General features: G+C 39.5%; 1 protein-coding gene and 1 pseudogene across 1 annotated transcript; both read right to left on the bottom strand.

Moving 5' to 3' along the window:
* Nucleotides 1-7,595: 7,595 nt before the first annotated feature.
* Nucleotides 7,596-8,023, bottom strand: LOC150007654 (small ribosomal subunit protein eS25 pseudogene; annotated as a pseudogene).
* Nucleotides 8,024-12,285: 4,262 nt separating this feature from the next.
* Nucleotides 12,286-14,569, bottom strand: CALHM6 (calcium homeostasis modulator family member 6). Its single transcript, XM_090280601.1, has 2 exons — nucleotides 13,584-14,569; nucleotides 12,286-12,863 (listed from the first exon to the last, which is right to left on the bottom strand). The coding sequence occupies exons 1-2, from the start codon at nucleotides 14,112-14,114 to the stop codon at nucleotides 12,441-12,443; spliced, it is 954 nt and encodes a 317-aa protein (XP_090136727.1). The 5' UTR covers nucleotides 14,115-14,569; the 3' UTR covers nucleotides 12,286-12,440.
* Nucleotides 14,570-17,148: the final 2,579 nt, after the last annotated feature.

Below are 17,148 nucleotides of genomic sequence, written 5' to 3'. Positions count from 1 at the left end.
ATAGAGAAGAACCAATTCAACTGATCTTAAACATAGTAATTTGATTCTACAACTTGAGGAGGATATAGCTTAAGGACAAAAAGGAACAGTCAAGAACACAAAATTAAAAAATCTGAACCTTCTCTCAGTAATCAAATTGTTTATGGTACTGTTGGTATCATTATTTTGGATGCATATTGTGTTGTAAAAAAAAAGTAGTAATCAAGTTGGTGTTAAGATCTGGGATTTTGAGCATGAGAAAATGGAGATTAAAAGGTCTCTTCAATTATTGTTAAATTTAATTTTTAAAAACCTCTTCAATTATTGTTAAATTTAATTTTTAAAAACCTTGTAGTGTGTATTTGAATTGGAAACTATCAGTATGAACTTATGATGTTTATATATCTTCTTAAAAATCCAGCTACAACACCAAAAGCATAGGCAACAAAAGAAAAAGGAGACAAATAGTACCATATCAAAATTAAAAACAATGTGCACCAAAGGACAAAATTAACAGACAAAAAGACAATTCATGGAATAGGAGAAAGTATTTGCAAATCATATATCTGATAAGGGATTAATATTCAGAATATATGAAAAATATGCAAATGGCCAATAAGCACATGAAAAGATACTCAACATCATTAATCATCAGGGAAATGCTAATAAATACCACAATGAGATATATCCTCACACACATTAGGATGGCTATTATTTTTTAAAAAGAAGAAAAAAAACAGAAAATAACACGTATTGGCAAGGATGTGGAGAAATTGAAACCCTTGTGCATTGTTGGTTGGAATGTAAAATCTTACGGTGACATTTATATATGGTGTGAAGATTATAGAGGTTCCTCAAAAAATTAAAAATAGTACTACTATATGATCCAGCAATCCCACTTCTGTGTATATATCCAAAAGAATCAAGATCAGGATCTCAAAAACATACTTGTATACCCATGTTTCTAGAAGCATTATCCACAATAGAAATAACCCAGTTGTTCATCAGAGGATGAATGGATAAACAAAATGTGTTAATAGACTTATAATGGAATATTATTCAGACTTAAAAAGGAATGAAATTCTGTCATATACTACAAGATAGATAAATCTTAAAGATATTTCACTAAGTTTAATAAGCCAGTCACAAAATGACAAATATTGTATGATTCCTCTTGTATGAGGTATCTAGAGTAGTCAAGTGCGCGCAGACAAAAAGTAGATCCGTGGTTGCCAGGGACTGAGAGGAGAGGGGAATGGGAATGACAGTGTAATGGGTACAGAGTTTCAATCTCACAAGAGAATTCTGGAGATGGATGGTGGTGATGGTTACATACCAATGTGAAGTTGTTGTTTTTTTAAATATATTTTATTGATTATGTTGTTACAGTAGTTCCAATTTTTTTCCCTTTGCTCCCCTCTGCCCAGTACCCCACTTCCCTCCAGCAATCCCACCCCCCCTTAGTTAATGTCCATGGGTCATGCATATAAGTTCTTTGGCTTCACCCTTTCCTATATTATTCTTAACTTCCCCTAACAATTAAGAAATTGTTCTTTCTTAGGATTGATGATTCAATTGTGGTGTTTTTGTTGTTGTTGTTAGTTTGTTTTGTTTTGTTATTTTAATTAAGACCTTATTGGAAGATACAGAACTTTCTCATATACCCCTGCTTCTACACATGCATAGCTGCACACATTATTAACATCCCCCACCAGAGTGGCACATTTGTTATAATTGGTAATCCTACATTGACACATCATAATCACCCAGAGTCCATAGTTTACATTTTTGTTTACTATTGGTATTGCACATTCTATGTTTTTGTAAAGTATACTTTTCTCTTAGATATATACTTATATGTTTACAGATGAAATATGATATTTGAATGTGCCTCAAAATAATCTGAGAATGGTGAAAGTGTGTTGGAACATAGATAAGACTGGGAATGAGTTGACGATTATTGAAATTGACTTATGAGTACATGAGACTTGATTATATTATTTCTGATGGTGTCACCAATTTCTTTACTATATCTTTACTGTCTATAGGACAAAGTTTAAGTCTCCTAAAATGGCAAAATAAGCCCTCTGTGACCAGCCCTCTCTGCCTTCCTCTCCAGTCATTGCATTCAGGGCAAAGTTAATGTAGTTTGAGTTCTCAATACACAATGCTATTTGTGCTTCTGTTCCTTTCACATGCTGTTTCTTCTTCCTGCAATGCTCTTCCTCTGTTTACATATGTGGTAAACAATTCATCTTCCAAAAACCTTTTCAGGGCTCATGTTCTCTGAAACCTTCTCATACCATTCTCTCCCACTCCTATTTCATAACTATCTGAGGCAGCTCCCAGGCAAATCATCACTAGACTGTTTCTCTGACATGTACACACAATTATCGTTACACAAATCCCACTGCATTGTAATAATTTGATCACAGGTTTGCTTCTCACCACCATACATGAGACTATGATCATGTAATGAATGTTTGATAAGTATTTATTATATCAAGTTGGCTCCTCTTTTAAATTATTTTCAGTGACATTGTAAAGAAAATGAAAGATTAAAATGAGGAAAATCTATTCAATCACTAGAATATTGTTTTTCATACTTTAAGTCAATAGAGAAAACAAAATAGTCATCAGAAGTGTTTGAAGTGGTCATGAGAGATTTTGTTCCTTCTCAGAACACAAAAGGATTCCTTTCAAAGATCAGATTATTATGGCTCATAGGATTATTTTGAATAAGTTCAGAAACATGGGAAGATTTTAGGTGGAGGTTAATGTCTTGCAGATATTCCTCTCTGTAGCTGTAAGGACCATATTTGGGAGACACCCAGAAGAGAATCTGGCATTGCAAAAGATGTAAATCACCAATTAGTAACACTGGTAACATTGACTGATTCTCTCCATAAATTTTAGCTATTATTTTAGTAATGATCTTGTTTCTCTTTTCAATTTACTTCTAAAACAATGTATTCATGCAATAGTTTAAAGAGTCAGATAAGAGTGTAAATCATTCGCCTAGCTCCCCTCCTTGACTCCTTCACTTCTGCCTTCTACCTTTTCCTGCTTCACACCAACGTCTCCTTTTTAGTCCTGTAACCATTATTTTATTTTATTTTTTGGGCATTTCCTGAATTATTATATATAATATGCTTATATAATTTCCTTCTTGATTTTTCACTTGAGGCATCTTTTTTTTTCCCATAAGAAACATGATACTTTCTCTCACACAGCCTCTCTTTTAACCACATACAGAGGTAAACTTCCTGATCCTCACTCTTCCTAGGAAAGTGTCATTGGGGTTAGATCAATAGTCAGTGGTTACACTACAATGGCTGAGTAAACACTGTTGGCCACTGGACCATGTAGCATACTGAAATTAGATTTTCTTTCCTTCACAACTTTGGGTTTTCTTTAGAGTTAATAATAGAATAGTCCTTTACATTTTTGTGGCTTTTTCTCTTCTTATCACTAATCCCCACCCTCTTCTTCCATTTGTATAAATCTCCTCTCAATACTTTGAAATGCATTAAGTTTTCTATCAATTTATCCTCTTAAAGAAGTCTCTCCCCAAGCATTCTGATTTTGTCTTGTTGCTTACCTATTGCAGTGGGGGGGGGGGGGGGAGATGACTCAAAATTTAACATAAGATGTTGATGTTAGGTGAACTGTAATGCAGGAAGGAAGAAAAGGGGGCTCACTAGCCAGTAGTTGGGTGTATACAAATCCTGATTCCTTAACCCATTAAAATTATAGTTCTTTTTACCCATGAATAGAGTGTAAAACTCTCCGAAAACTGTCTCATGGCCAATAGGGGAAGAAGAGCCTGTGACACTCAGGTGGAGAAAATAAGATGTAATGTCACTCAACGGGGAACGGGAGGATGGACCTTATAGTTATAAGTCAGCAAATTTCAAAAGCTATGTGTCAGTAACTTTTTGCTGTGTAACAAATCACCCCTTAACATAGTGGCTTATAACAACAAATTTATTATCTCACACTTTCTGTAGGTCAGAAGTTTGGGAACAGTTCAGCTGGGTGGTTCTGGTTCAGGATTTCTCTCAAGGCTGCAGTCAGGATGTCGGTCGAGTCTACAGTTATCTGAAGACTTAACTAGGGCTGGGAGATATAATTCCAAGCCAGGCCTTCACATGGCTATTGGTAGGAGATTTCAGTTTCTTACCTTATGGGCCTCTCCAGTGACTGTTTGATCACCCTCACACCCTGACAGTTGAATTTCAGAGACAGAGAGAGAGAGAGCAATCCAGGGTGGGTGGGTGAGGTGGGGGTTGGGGAGAGAGAGCAATTCAGGGTGGGGCTGGGTGGGGGAGAAGGAGAGAGAGAGAGACAGAGATAGAGAGAGAGAGAGAGAGAGAGAGAGAGAGAGAGAGAGAGAGAACGGTTGCTTTCTGTACGCACCTGGTCTAAGGATGGAACTCACAACCTAGGTATGTGCCCTGACAGGGAATCAACGTGCAACCCTTCAGTATAGAAGTATAGAGAACGAGACTCCAACCAACTGAGCCACCCAGCCAGGGCTGAGGGACTAATTCTTAAGCTTTCAACCAATCCTGTCTTTAGCCCTGCTTCAGACCCCCCCACTTCCAGAGGCAACTGGTGCAGCTAATTTTTGAGCCCTTTTTAAATACAGATGCCATGGTACAATTTATAAGCTTCTTATCTTTCTCTAGTTCTGGTTAGGCCAATTATCACTTACCTCTGCTTTTCAACTTCCAAAAATTGGGTTGCTTTTTCAATCTTTGCTTGCTTTATGGACTTTTAAAAAAGATCTCTTTGCTTTTGTTTTATTGTGGTTGAATCGTCGGCAGCCGTCCGTCTCGAGAGACGATGGTGTAGCTTCTTAAGAGTCTATCTGCACCGCCGAGAATGGCTGTGCAGTCCGACTCGGGAGTGACACGTATCTGTCTCCTCCCGTGTTAAATCGACATCTTGCGATGACGCTAGAGTGTCCTCTCCAGTGAAGCTGAAGCTACAGAGCCTGGGCAGGGTGATATGGAGGGTCTGCTGTTGCCCATGCAGCAGACCCCCCCTCTCTTCGCAGCTGAAGGGTCCAAGGGAAAGACGGAGTCAATACAGCTTGGCTTCAGGTGCGCCGCAGGAGTTGCCGGTGTTGACTACGACGTCAAACCGCCTTAGGGACTCCGGCTCCGGATTTTCTGTCGGGGTTTACTCCCTTAACCTTTCCCCTGAAGAGGTATGCCGCAAGGCAGCGGAGGTTTTTTGGAGTCAGAGTTTTCCTTCTCTGTTGTGGTTGAATACATACTTTCATACCAACAGTTTGAACCAGAAGTGCCTCTTTCAGCTGTCTTTCATTGCCAATAACCGTGTTTACCAAGCATTATTTTTAATAAGTGTACATTGTTTAATCTCATATTGGAGTGGGAATATAGAGGATCTGGAATAAAGGTTTAGATCTAAAATAAATAAATAGCTGTTTTATAGAGAGAACTTCACTGTACATCTACAGGAAGAACTAGCAGCTTCTAGCTGGGATAAACATGCTTATGAGGCTGGAAAGATTGCAGAATTCTGTTGGTATGAACAGTGGCAAGCAGTTTTAAAGTTAAAGAATGCGAATCATTAAATGTAGTCTTTTTAGATTGCATATGAATTGAATAGGAACAGTCGTCTCATGGAGAAAGCTTGAGCAGAGCTGGGAACTAAGAAAGGGGTTAGAAGTATCTTGCTTTTTAAGAGGAAAAACATCTGTTTTTTATTTTATGTACTGCCCTCTCTCCAAGTGCTTTTAAGTGTCTCTAAAGATGCCCAGACACATGAGTGTCTGGTCTCCATGATATAAAGTATTGTTTAATTTATCCCCTATGTATTTATCAACTTGCATGGCCATTGAAATAAGCTGTCCTACAGTCTGATCATGTCTCAGACTGGAGTTTATTCAAGTTGCTATTTTTGGATAGACTGTGTGACTTAAGAATATTGTGAAGTAAGCCAAACAACAGTTAATTTTCCATCTGCCTTTGATTATCTGAAGTGCTGTTTCCCAAACTGTATTCTGTGGAACACCAATAACCCAAGTTGTTGGTAAGTACTCCGTGAAAGAAAAAAACAACTTTTTAAATGTTGTTTCTTTCCTATATGTAAAAGGTAGCAAATATATTTACATATGGTAATTGTTTTTCTTATACTACCATCTGCCTTTAAGAAATGAAGTGTCAGGCACAGAAAACTAACAAATAACAAGAAATAATCTGATTAATGAATACATGGTTTTCAAGTCTGGGAATTATAATATGATTACCAAACTACAGCCTCTAGTTGATTTATTATCTATGGTTATGTATCTTGTGTCTTATAATTTCAAGAAATATTTGTAATACTTTACATTTTTCTTATTAGTAAAATAATAAAATGTTAACCTTTCTCATGTGTTTTTTATCAAATTGTTTTATCTCCCTTGTTGTTTTGTGGCATTTGCAAAATAATCCTGTTTTTAAACTCTTCATAAGGCATAAAATAATTCTGGGAAGAGAAAACATAGTTTTAATATGATACAAAAAGGTGTATGATCAAATGCTACAGTGAGTTTGAGAGGTGAAGTCGTAAGAGTTCAGAGAAAGAAGACATTACTGTGGACTGCTATAGTTGGGAAATGCATTGAGGAGGAAATATGTTTGAGATGGGCTGAAAAGATGAAAACTTTCCTTATAAAAGAGACCCCAGAGAGCTCCCTTGCCCCTTCCATCTTGTGAGCACACAGCAAAAAAAAACAAAAACAAAAAAACAAACAAACAAACAAAAACGCAGCCATTTATGAAACAGGAAATGAGTCCTCACCAGACACAGAATCTGCTGGCATCTTGATCTTGGACTTGCAGCGCCCAGAACTGTGAGAAATTAGTTTCTGTGGTTCATAAGCCACTTAGTGACTATACTTCATCTCCAATGACTGAGTTCTTAATTGCAGGATTACAAAGAGTCTCACATGTAGTAGGTATTCTCAATACATATTTGGATGTTTCTTGAATGGTTGAAAATGAATACATTAAGAAGCTGATGGTGAACACAAGGGCATTGGTTAAGTGGAGCCCAAAACTGGACAAGGAGCATCACTGAGAAGTAAGCAGCAAAGTTTTAAAAGCAACCTGTGACTATTGAATATATAAAATTCACTTCTGACCATTATCAATAATCTTATCAAATTAAGTTTCTTAATAGCCTCCTAGCAAAAAAAAACTATTAAAAATGTACACCGGGTGCCATTAGAGAACTCATGTGTGCGCACGCGCGCGCACGCACACACACATACATACACTTCCCACCTGACTTTAATTCCACAGTAACATATTCCATTACGTCTTAGGCATCATTTCCCCAATTCTGAGGCTATGGACATCTATAATCTAAAAAGGAGCATCACTTTCTCTTTTTTTAAATTAGCACCTTCTTGCCTTCTGTTGATTATCTCAGGGTCCAATGGTCTGACTCAGTGATCAGACGATCTAGGTGCTGTAAGGAATGTGTGAAGTGGTTATTCAGTTCACTCAGAGTAAAAACCAAAGTCCTTGCAATGGTTCAAAGTTCTCTTTTTTTTTTTTTTACTGATTTAATAAAGTTTTCTTTTTCAAAATGTACAGCTTGTGGGACCTGTTATTCATGCATCTTCACCAACAGCTGGAGCATCCCCACCTTTGGTGTTTCTGGTGTAAATTACTTGAGCTCTGTGCTTTGAAACTAGTTTAGGAAGTCCTTTACTAAGGAGCTCCTGAAGGGCTGCCCTGGCCAAGGAACCGCGGATCTTCAGTCGCTCAGAGACAACAGCCGGGGTTATAAGCTTGGAGTTGGGAACTTCCTTACAGAGTTTGTTGTATGTTGCTTTGTCAAACAAGACTAGGTTATTGAGTTTGTCCCGAACTTTGCCTTTGGACCACTTCTTCTTTTTGGCCTTGCCCCCAGATTTGTTCACTGGGTCTTTGTCTTCCTTGGCTGACTTTCCAGCATCTTTCTTCTTCTTGTCGTCCTTGGGCGGCATAGCGAAGTTCTGGAGCAGCTGCTACCACCTTTTCCTAAGAAGATGTCCGGCTCAAAGTTCTTACATGATCTGTCGCCATCCCCTTACCTCTCTGACCTCATGGCCTACTTTTGTCCCCTACCTCTCTACTCAGGCCGCCCTTTCAAGCCCAAAGGTTACACTTCAATGAGGTTAACAGTTCTCCAACCTCAACATTTCCAATGCCTCTTACGGTGTTCTCCTTTTTTAAAATGGTATTCTTTTCCTCCTAAAATAACTAATTACTTACTCCTTTATAATGTTTACTGTCTTATCCCTCTCTCCCCTTAGAATATAAACTCCACTAGGTCAGGGGCTTTGCTGTTGGTTCACTGATGTATCCAAATACCTAAAATATGCCCCAGGCATAGCAGGCACTCATAAGTACTTGTTGGTTTGAGTGGATAAAATAATAATGAAATATCATAAATCAACAAGAAAAAGACAGACAACCTAAATATTTAAAAATGGACAAAAGGCTTGAATAGACCTTTCATAGAAGAAGATATTCAAGTGGTTAATAAACATACAAAAAGCTCCAAATTCCTTTAATGGCGAGGGAAATGTCAACTAAAATCACAATGAAAAATACCATTACATGTTCACCAGTGAAAAAAATTAAAGAATTGGAAATACCAATTGTTACAAAGATAAGAAGCATTGGGAACTCTCCAAGTAGTATAAATTGATACAACCCTTATGGCAAACATTGACCTTATCTAACAAACTAGAATATGTTCATGTGCTGTAGTACCACCTATTCCTAGGAACACACCCTGAAGAAACACACCCATGTATACTAGAACACAAACACATGAATGTTCACTCCAGCATTGCTCAAAAGAACCAGAAACTGAGAACAACCCAATGTCCATCATCAGTTAAGTGAATAACTAGATTATTATAGATGGTGCATTCATGTGGTAAATATTATACTGTGGTCAAAATAAGTTGTTCTAAACATAATCTTTCAAACAAAAATAAACAAAAAAATTGATGATAAAAATAATCCTTGAGGATGATTTCATTTATAAGAAGTTCAAAAACAGACAAAACTAAACATGAATAGTTTAAGAATGCGCATGTAGGTGATAATATTATAAACAAAAGAAAATAATCACTTTCACTTCTAGGTGGAGAGAGTTGGGATTGTGAAGAGGCACTTGAGTGGGGGTTTTGAGAATCCTGGAAATGTTCTACTTCTTTCTCCTCTGTGGTAGTTACATGGATGTTTGTCACTATTCTTTAAAGTGTACATATATGTTTCATTTACTCTTTATGTTGGATAGCTCACAATTTTTAAAATGGCAGTAAATTGCCTAATCTTGTACATTTTTTCTTTCATTTGGTAGTTTTAACATACAGTTCCTGGTGACAAAGGATCTTGACAGACCATATCCATTTTTTGATACAGGTCTCTTTCCTTGTATACAAATGGCATGTAATCAGTTCCACAGTCCTTACATTGCAGTTGACAACAGATCCCTCATAAGTAGGTAATAAAGAGTAAGAAACAGAGTAAGATCAACTGAAGGCTGCCTGGGCATTTGACACGTGGTAGGCACTTAGTGGGAGTTTGTTGCTGATAGAATAGACTGTGGTTGTTACTGCTGGGGTTGACTCAGAGGGCCTCTCTCCATATTTTGTCTTTGGAAGAATTATTTACAAGAGACCACCTAGTAGATAAGATGCAAGATGAGAAACTTAGGGTTTCCAACATGTTTTTTGGCCAGAGGCATTTCTGTACATGGCTAATTCTATTTTTGTATGCTTCCCTCAGAATTTGCTTATTTAATCAATTCATAGGCCATTGATAGTTCTCTCTGCTTATAAGGACACATGGGATAAAAAATATATATATGGAATAAAAACAGCCACATGGCCACTTTGTACCACACAATCTGGAAAGGATCAGCCCCCTCACTTCAGTTCTGCCTTCACTCACCATGTGATTTAGACTGGTAATGTAACCTCTCTAAACTTCAATTCTTCACCTATAAGTGTGAATCATGTGTTTCATGGGTATCTCACAATCGCTTGAAAATGAAATGAAGTGAAAGATGCAAAACTGCTTTGTTGACGATATAAGGGTTCTTATTTCTTTCCTAATAATACAGTTAATATTTATTATTCATTAGCAAAATCAGAAGTGCATGAGATTTAAAAACAAATTTCCTGCCTCATTACTAGTCTCCAGTATTGACCAAATTTGACAATTTTCTGTGTATATTTATATAAATATATGTGTATGTATGTATGTGTGCACGTGTGTACATTTTTTAAAAAGGGGATCATAGTCTGCTAATCGGAATACTACGAAGTAATTTTTATGAGGCAAATTGCTATATATGTACATGGAACAACAATATTTTATGTGACAATGTTGCAGAACCACATTTACAATGTGATAATATTTGTGTAGACACAGCATATATGGATTCCTTTGGGAAAAATATATTGCAAAGGAATGATGTAATTTTACACTTTACTTCACATACTTGTCTACCATTATCATTTTTTACCTTAAGCATGTATGCTTTAACAGTAATTATTAAAGACTGGGTAAGCCCTGGTGGGGTGGCTCAGTTGGTTGGAGCATTGTCCCATGAACCACAAGGTTGGGGGTTCTATTCCCTGGTCAGGGTACATACCTAGGTTGCGGGCTTGGTCCCTGACTGGGGCATCTTCAGGAGGCAACCAACATGTTTCACACATTGATGTTTCTCGCTCTCTCTCCCTGCCTCCCTCTCTCCCTTCATCTCTCTCTAAAATAAGTTAATGTATCCTTGGGTGAGGAGAAAAAAGTAAAATAAAATAAAAATAAAGACTGGGGAAGAGAAACTGGAGCATATTGAAAGGGAAAAAGATACAAAAGAAATTGGGAAGTGAAATAAAGGAAGCAAAAATGAAAATAGGCATGATATGATTTTCAAAAGTATTCATTAGGAAGTGGAAAAAACTGATCATGCAGTTTCTACTGCCAACTGTCTTGTATATGGCTCTCAACAACAGGATATTCAGTCATGCTGACTAGTTCATTTTAATGACCCTCAATGACAAAGGGCAAGTAGAAGCCAGTAGGAGGGTCTGCCAAGAGAGGAAGAAGGACCAAAAATAATCAGTACTCAACTGTTTTACAATTTAAAGTTTTCATATCTAATTTTTTTAAAAATGCATGAAACAGCCATAAATTTGTGGGATGGACAGAAATGACAGTCTAATGTTTGCTGAAAAATCCTGACATCATCAAGCAATAGAACTGATCTATAGATAAGCTTATTCTCAATAAATCCTTGCATCCTTTCCATTAACACATCCTGTTATGTCTATATTTGAAATTTACTTTGAATCTATCTACTTTTTCTTTTTTTCATCAACCCAGTTCAAGTTCATTCCCACCTGTTCCCACTGCAGAGGCCTCCTGACTAGTCTCTCGATATCCACGTTGGCTCTTCCTCTTCCCTCTGCCATTCTTTTTTTCTACAAGAAAAGCAGACCGACATTTCCAAAATCTTTTGCGTAACTTCAAGGGGCTCCATGGTCTGTCCCTTGCTCATTTTTCCCAGTTACCTTTAAGGTTTCCAACTTTGCTAAGATCTTTGTTACCTCAACTTTCACACACACTGTTCCTGCAAACAGAAATGCTCGTCTCCTACAGATTTAGGTTCCTCACAGACTGCCCTCAGCCCTCTCCTCCCCTAATCTAAATCAAGTCACAATTTGTATTTCTGTATTTATTTGTATGGTATGGATTTAATCTGACTTTTAAGCTGTGTAATGACTATATGGAGGTTCATAATACTATCTCTCTACGTCTGTGTGTATTTGAAATTTATCATAATAAGCAATTTTTAAAATTTTCCTTCTGATGTTACACACTAAAAACAAGTTATTGTCTGCAATTATCCTAAACCATTTTTTTAAAATTTTCTATTTAAAAAGATGTTACTTTCTTTTTCAGGATAAATTTTTGTATTTTTGTTTAATTACCACATTAGAGACATAAAATGCCGGTATTTTAAAGTTTCTAACAAGGCGTTGCCTGTAAGAAAGTGAACTTGAAATTAAAATCAGATAACTTAAAAGAAAGTCTGAAGTTCAATTGTTCTTTCATTGTTTTTGCTACTAACTAAAGTCTTTTATTTGAAAGCAGCAATATTATTCAATACAAAGGACCCTAGACTAAGGATATAAAACTGTTGATCTAGTTCAAGTTCATCAATTTCAATGAATCATTTAATCTCACTTCTTTTTTAAATAATTAGTAAATAAAGAGGTAAAATTCTAACTTTTTATTTCAAATAGAAAATTCCATGTTTGCATTATTTGGAAGACAAAAAAAAAAAAAGCCAACATAAAAATACTAATGTTTGCATTTAAAAAATGAAGCAATAATTCAAAACAACCTTTTCCCCCCTATTCATTCATAAGGTCATAACTCAGCAGTGGTGTGTATACCAAGTGCATCTACAAAGCCAAGAACAGGAACCATTGCATCTCCTTCAGAATCTCTCATACTGCTAGTCTTTTCTTTTTTGTTAACATATTTGTGCAACATGCTGTAGTACTGGTCCTTCGGATTGAAAGTATATAGTGATGAAATCTTCTGCCAGTCTTTCATGCTTGGGGTTTTGTATTCCTTTGGATTTGAGCACTCAAAGAAACACTTAACATTCTCTTTTGCCAATTCGGTTGCATGTTCTGTGGCTTCATTTTTGAGGATCTTCTGCTCCTGTTCCAAATAAATTTTCCAAAAATTCAGCTGCAGAAAACTAACTGGAGATAGGCATCGGATGACAGATACAAAAATCAGAAGTCCAGTGATAACAGCTGCTATCAGGATCCAGCCCAATACCTAGGAAAACACAGCAAAATACTAATTTAGTCACTTTTTTGTTTTACAAATAAATTAAAAATCCCCAGATAAAGTTTGACCTACTCGGCAGTCACGATGATGAACAAACAACAGTTTTAGGTCTTAATCTCATAAGAGAAAAGAGCGGCAGCGACCCCCGGACCTCTCAGTACAGCTACTTCCTATGTCAGTCAGTCATATTCCAAGTCGTGTCAAGAGCCCAGAGAGATGTCTATATGTCACTCCCCTAGAACTCAAAACGTGAAATAGCGGCAAATCCAATGAAGCAAACATTCATTTTCTATAACCTCTGAGCTTTATATCCTAAGAAGCAGTGTGGGGTGGTGGCTTTGGAGCCAGGCAGACCCATTTCACTGCAACAATTCTGCCGCCTTCTGGCTGGGTAAACAATCTGGCCTAGCCTCAGGGTATTCACTATAAAGACGGCAGGACACTAAGGTAGGAAGTAAAGGACCTAGCGCGGTTTCTGGCACAGAGTAGGTGCCTAACGCTGAATGAAGTGCCTTTCCTCCTTTCACTCGGTTTATTTAAACATTTGCCTGTTAGCTCATTAGAAGCAAGAAGTCATTCCAGTTTGTCTTAGGTGTCATATGTCTGGGAAAAGGACACGGATTTCTACTTCACTCTTCACTCGGGCCGCACGCTTCAGAAGACCTCCCTCTCCGCTCCTCCCCACCGCGTCCCGCGCCAGCGCCGGACCTGCGACTGGGCCGTGAGATCCTTCCGGAGGTCCATCACTTCGGCCGCCTGGGCATCCCCGCAGGGCACCAGCGGCAGCAGGGCGGTACAGCTGGGGTCCCGACCAGAGCACAGGCGCCGCGCCAAGACCTCGCTCCCGCTGGCGGCGCACTGGTAGAAGGAGCCCCCGAGCAGCGCCACGGCCACCCAAGTGAGAGGCGCGAGCGCAGCCGCCCCGCTGAGCTGCGCGAACACCAGGACCCCGCGCTGCCCCGCACCGCAGCAGCAGGTGCAGGCGCCCCTGGCGCAGCAGCCGGTCAGCAGGCGCCACGTGCGAGCGCTCAGCATGTAGCCCAGGAGGAAGAGCGCCAGAGCCGGTACCAGCAGGAAGACCAGGCCGTAGGACAGGTTCCAGGTGGCACTGCAGGGGCACTGGAACACCACCGTGGAGAAGATGCGCTCCCCGCCCGCAGTCAGCAGAGTCACCAGACCGTAGCCGAGAGCGCTGTATTGCTTGATGTGCAGGTCCAGTACCGTCTTAAGCTTCTCCATTGGCTCCCTAACCTACAGCACAGCGGACAGGCCCGGATGCTTCAACCTCTTGGCTGCCCTGCGCCTCGGACGTTTTGGGGCTGGGGTCTAGGGCTTTTCGCGCTGCTAAGAAGCAACTTCAAAAGAGGGAACAGGGCTTCTCTGGCCTTGTGAACTTTCACTTTCTTATTTCAACTAAAGCAGACCTACCTGGCTGACAAACCAACCCAATCATACACACCACTGACCTCCCTAATGCCCACCCCCTTTTCCGCGGCCTTTGCAAGATTGACCTTTCTTCCCCAATTCATGGACTCTGACTGAGGATAGACTCTGTTCCATTGTAACCTTTGTTTCTACCCAGCTAACAACGAACCAGGGGACTTTCCTTATCCTTGTTGCCCAATGCAAGCAATACTTCTTACACGGGGAAACTGGGAAAAAACACACACAGGGTTTCCTCTATTGCAGCCATCCTAGCTCCTAATCCAGTAAGACCAAGCAGTTACAGAAAAAAACCCCTGATCATTTACAGGAAACATCATTCAAGAACAGATTTCTGGTTTCTCTTTCACAAGCTAATTCACAACAAAGCCCTGCTCAAGTCTAGTACCCCCCTGATGTCTGTCCCCTTCCTGTTCCCCTTCTGGACAGAACTCCCAGCCTCATTTAACCTGACCGTTCTCTCCTCTGCCAGATCTCCCACAGGACATAAAGGATGTTAGACTAAACATATTATTATTTTTTAAGTATATTTTGTTGATTATGTTGTTACAGTAGTCTCAACTTTTCCCCCTTTGCTCCCCTCTTCCCAGTACCCCACTTCCCTCACAGCAATCCCATCCCCCTTAGTTCATGTCCATGGGTCATGCATATAAGTTCTTTGGCTTCACCCCTTCCTATATTATTCTCAACTTCTCCCTGTCTATTTTGTACCAACTGATTATGCTTCTTAGTTCTTGCACCACTTCCCCATTTCTCCTCCTTCCTCTTTCCAGCTGATAACCCTGCATATGATCCCCACACCTGTGATTCTGTTCCTGTTCTGGTTGTTTGCTTAGTTGGCTTACGTTTTTATTTTTTAGATTCAGTTGTTGATAGTTGTGAGTTTGTTGTCATTTTAATGTTCATAGTGTTGATCTTCTTTTTCTTAAAAAAGTCCCTTTAACATTTCATATAAGAATGCCTTGGTGATGATGAACTCCTTTAGCTTTACCTTGTCTGGGAAGCACTTCATCTGCCCTTCCATTCTAAATGATAGCTTTGCTGGACAGAGTAATTTCGGTTGTAGGTCCTTGCTTTTCATCATATTGAATACTTCTTGCCAGTCCCTTCTTGCCTGCAAAGTTTCTTTTGGGAAATCAGCTGATAGTTTTATCGGCACCTCTTTGTAGGTAACTCTCTGCTTTTCTCTTGCTGCTTTTAAGATTCTCTCTTTATCTTGAATCTTTGGCATTTTGATGATGATGTGTCTTGGTGTGGTCCTCTTTGAGTCTAGCTTGTTTGGGACTCTCTGTGCTTCCTCGACTTGTATGTCTGTTTCCTTTGCCAAATGTGGAAAGTACTCATTCATTATTTTCTCACATAAGCTTTCAATTTATTGCTCTTCCTCTTCTCTTTCTGGCATCCCTATGATTGGGATGTTGGCATGTTTAAAGTTGTCCCAGAGGTTCCTAAGCCTTTCCTCATTTTTTTCATTTCTTGTTTCCTCATTCTGTACTGGTTGACTGTTTTTTCCTTCCTTATATTCCAATCATTTATTTGAACCCCGGTTTCCTTCCATTTACCATTGGTTTTGTGTGGATTTTCCTTTGTTTCACTTAGCATAGCCTTCACTTCTTCCCTTATGCATTTGCCATACTTAAGCATATCTGTCAAGCCTATGAGCATCTTTATCACCAGTGTTTTGAACTCTATGTCTGTTAGGTTGGTCATCTCCTCGTTTGTTAGGCTGGCTATCTCCTTATCGCTTAGTTCTTCCACTGGAACCTTGATCTGTTTCACCTTTTGGTCCATACTTCTCTGTCTCCTCATCCTGACAAGCTCCTGTGTTTGTTTGCATCTGTGTCTTAGTTAGAGCTTTTGTACCTGTTATGTTGTAAGGGGCAGAACCTTGGGTATTTGTCAGTACAGGGTGACTGGTTTCATCATGTTGTGGTGCTGTGTGTGGGGGAGGGGTCTGAGAGGGAACAATGCCGCTTGCTCAGCACTCGCCCCTTTTCCAGGCACTTCTTACACTTCTGTATGGGCCTGGTGCCTCTCTAGCTGTTTCCCTGGCCATTGTTCCCAGAGTAGGTGGGTCTGTGGATGTTCTAGGACCTTGGGAGCCTTTTAAACAAGGAGACTCTGCTGAGAGATGAGCAGTTTATGCCTCCACCCCAACCCCCACTGGTGTGCAGTCAGAAGCAATGAGGCTTTATTGTCCCCGGCGCTGGAACCGTAAGCTCTACATCCTGGTCTGGTCCTGGGAGTGCTCCCCACGTGTCCCTCCCTACTTTTAAAAACATGTGACTGGGCTTTCCACCAGCCTGTCACTGCCGCCGTTACTGCCACTACTGCTGTTGCCACCATATTGTGTCCTCTCTGCCCCAGCTGTGCCCGTCCTACCTGTCTTGATGAGTGTTTCTTCTTTATATCTTAGTTTGCGGGACTTCCTTGCAGCTTGATTTTCTGGAACCTCTGATTGTCTCTAGTGTTGAGGTAGTTGTATTCCTTCTTAGTTGTGGAGGGAGACGCAGTGTGTCTGTCTAGGCCTCCATCTTGGCTGGAAGTTCCCTAAATATATTATTATATTGACTTCTGCCTTTTCTCCCCTCCCCCCCCCGCCCCCAGATATGCCCTTACCTTGTCTGTACCTGGAGGGGTGTCAGATTTCATTCAGTGACCAAGTTAATCAGTGCGTGTAAAAGAGTACATGGTTTTCAAAAATACAATTTGAACCAAAAACATTTCAAACTATAGCTACATCTAACATGTTGTTTCTTCTCCTTTTAATTTTCTCAAAGCAGCATTGATCTGACACAAAGAGTAAGTGCCTCTATGAAACTGAGACTTA

Source organism: Furipterus horrens, unplaced genomic scaffold (assembly GCF_987537825.1).
Source record: "Furipterus horrens unplaced genomic scaffold, mFurHor1.1.pri manual_scaffold_6, whole genome shotgun sequence".
NCBI lineage: Eukaryota > Metazoa > Chordata > Mammalia > Chiroptera > Furipteridae > Furipterus > Furipterus horrens.
Note: the sequence above shows the minus strand (reverse complement) of the source record. Positions and strands in the feature narration are given on the sequence as shown.

What these genes read in the sequence shown, in the direction of transcription:
- CALHM6 (XM_090280601.1), bottom strand. Translation starts at nt 14,114, where the DNA reads ATGGAGAAGCTTAAGACGGTACTGGACCTGCACATCAAGCAATACAGC. An exon ending in ATCTCACGGCCCAGTCGCAG is followed by an intron (nt 12,864 to 13,583) that starts GTCCGGCGCTGG and finishes GTGTTTTCCTAG; the next exon opens with GTATTGGGCTGGATCCTGAT.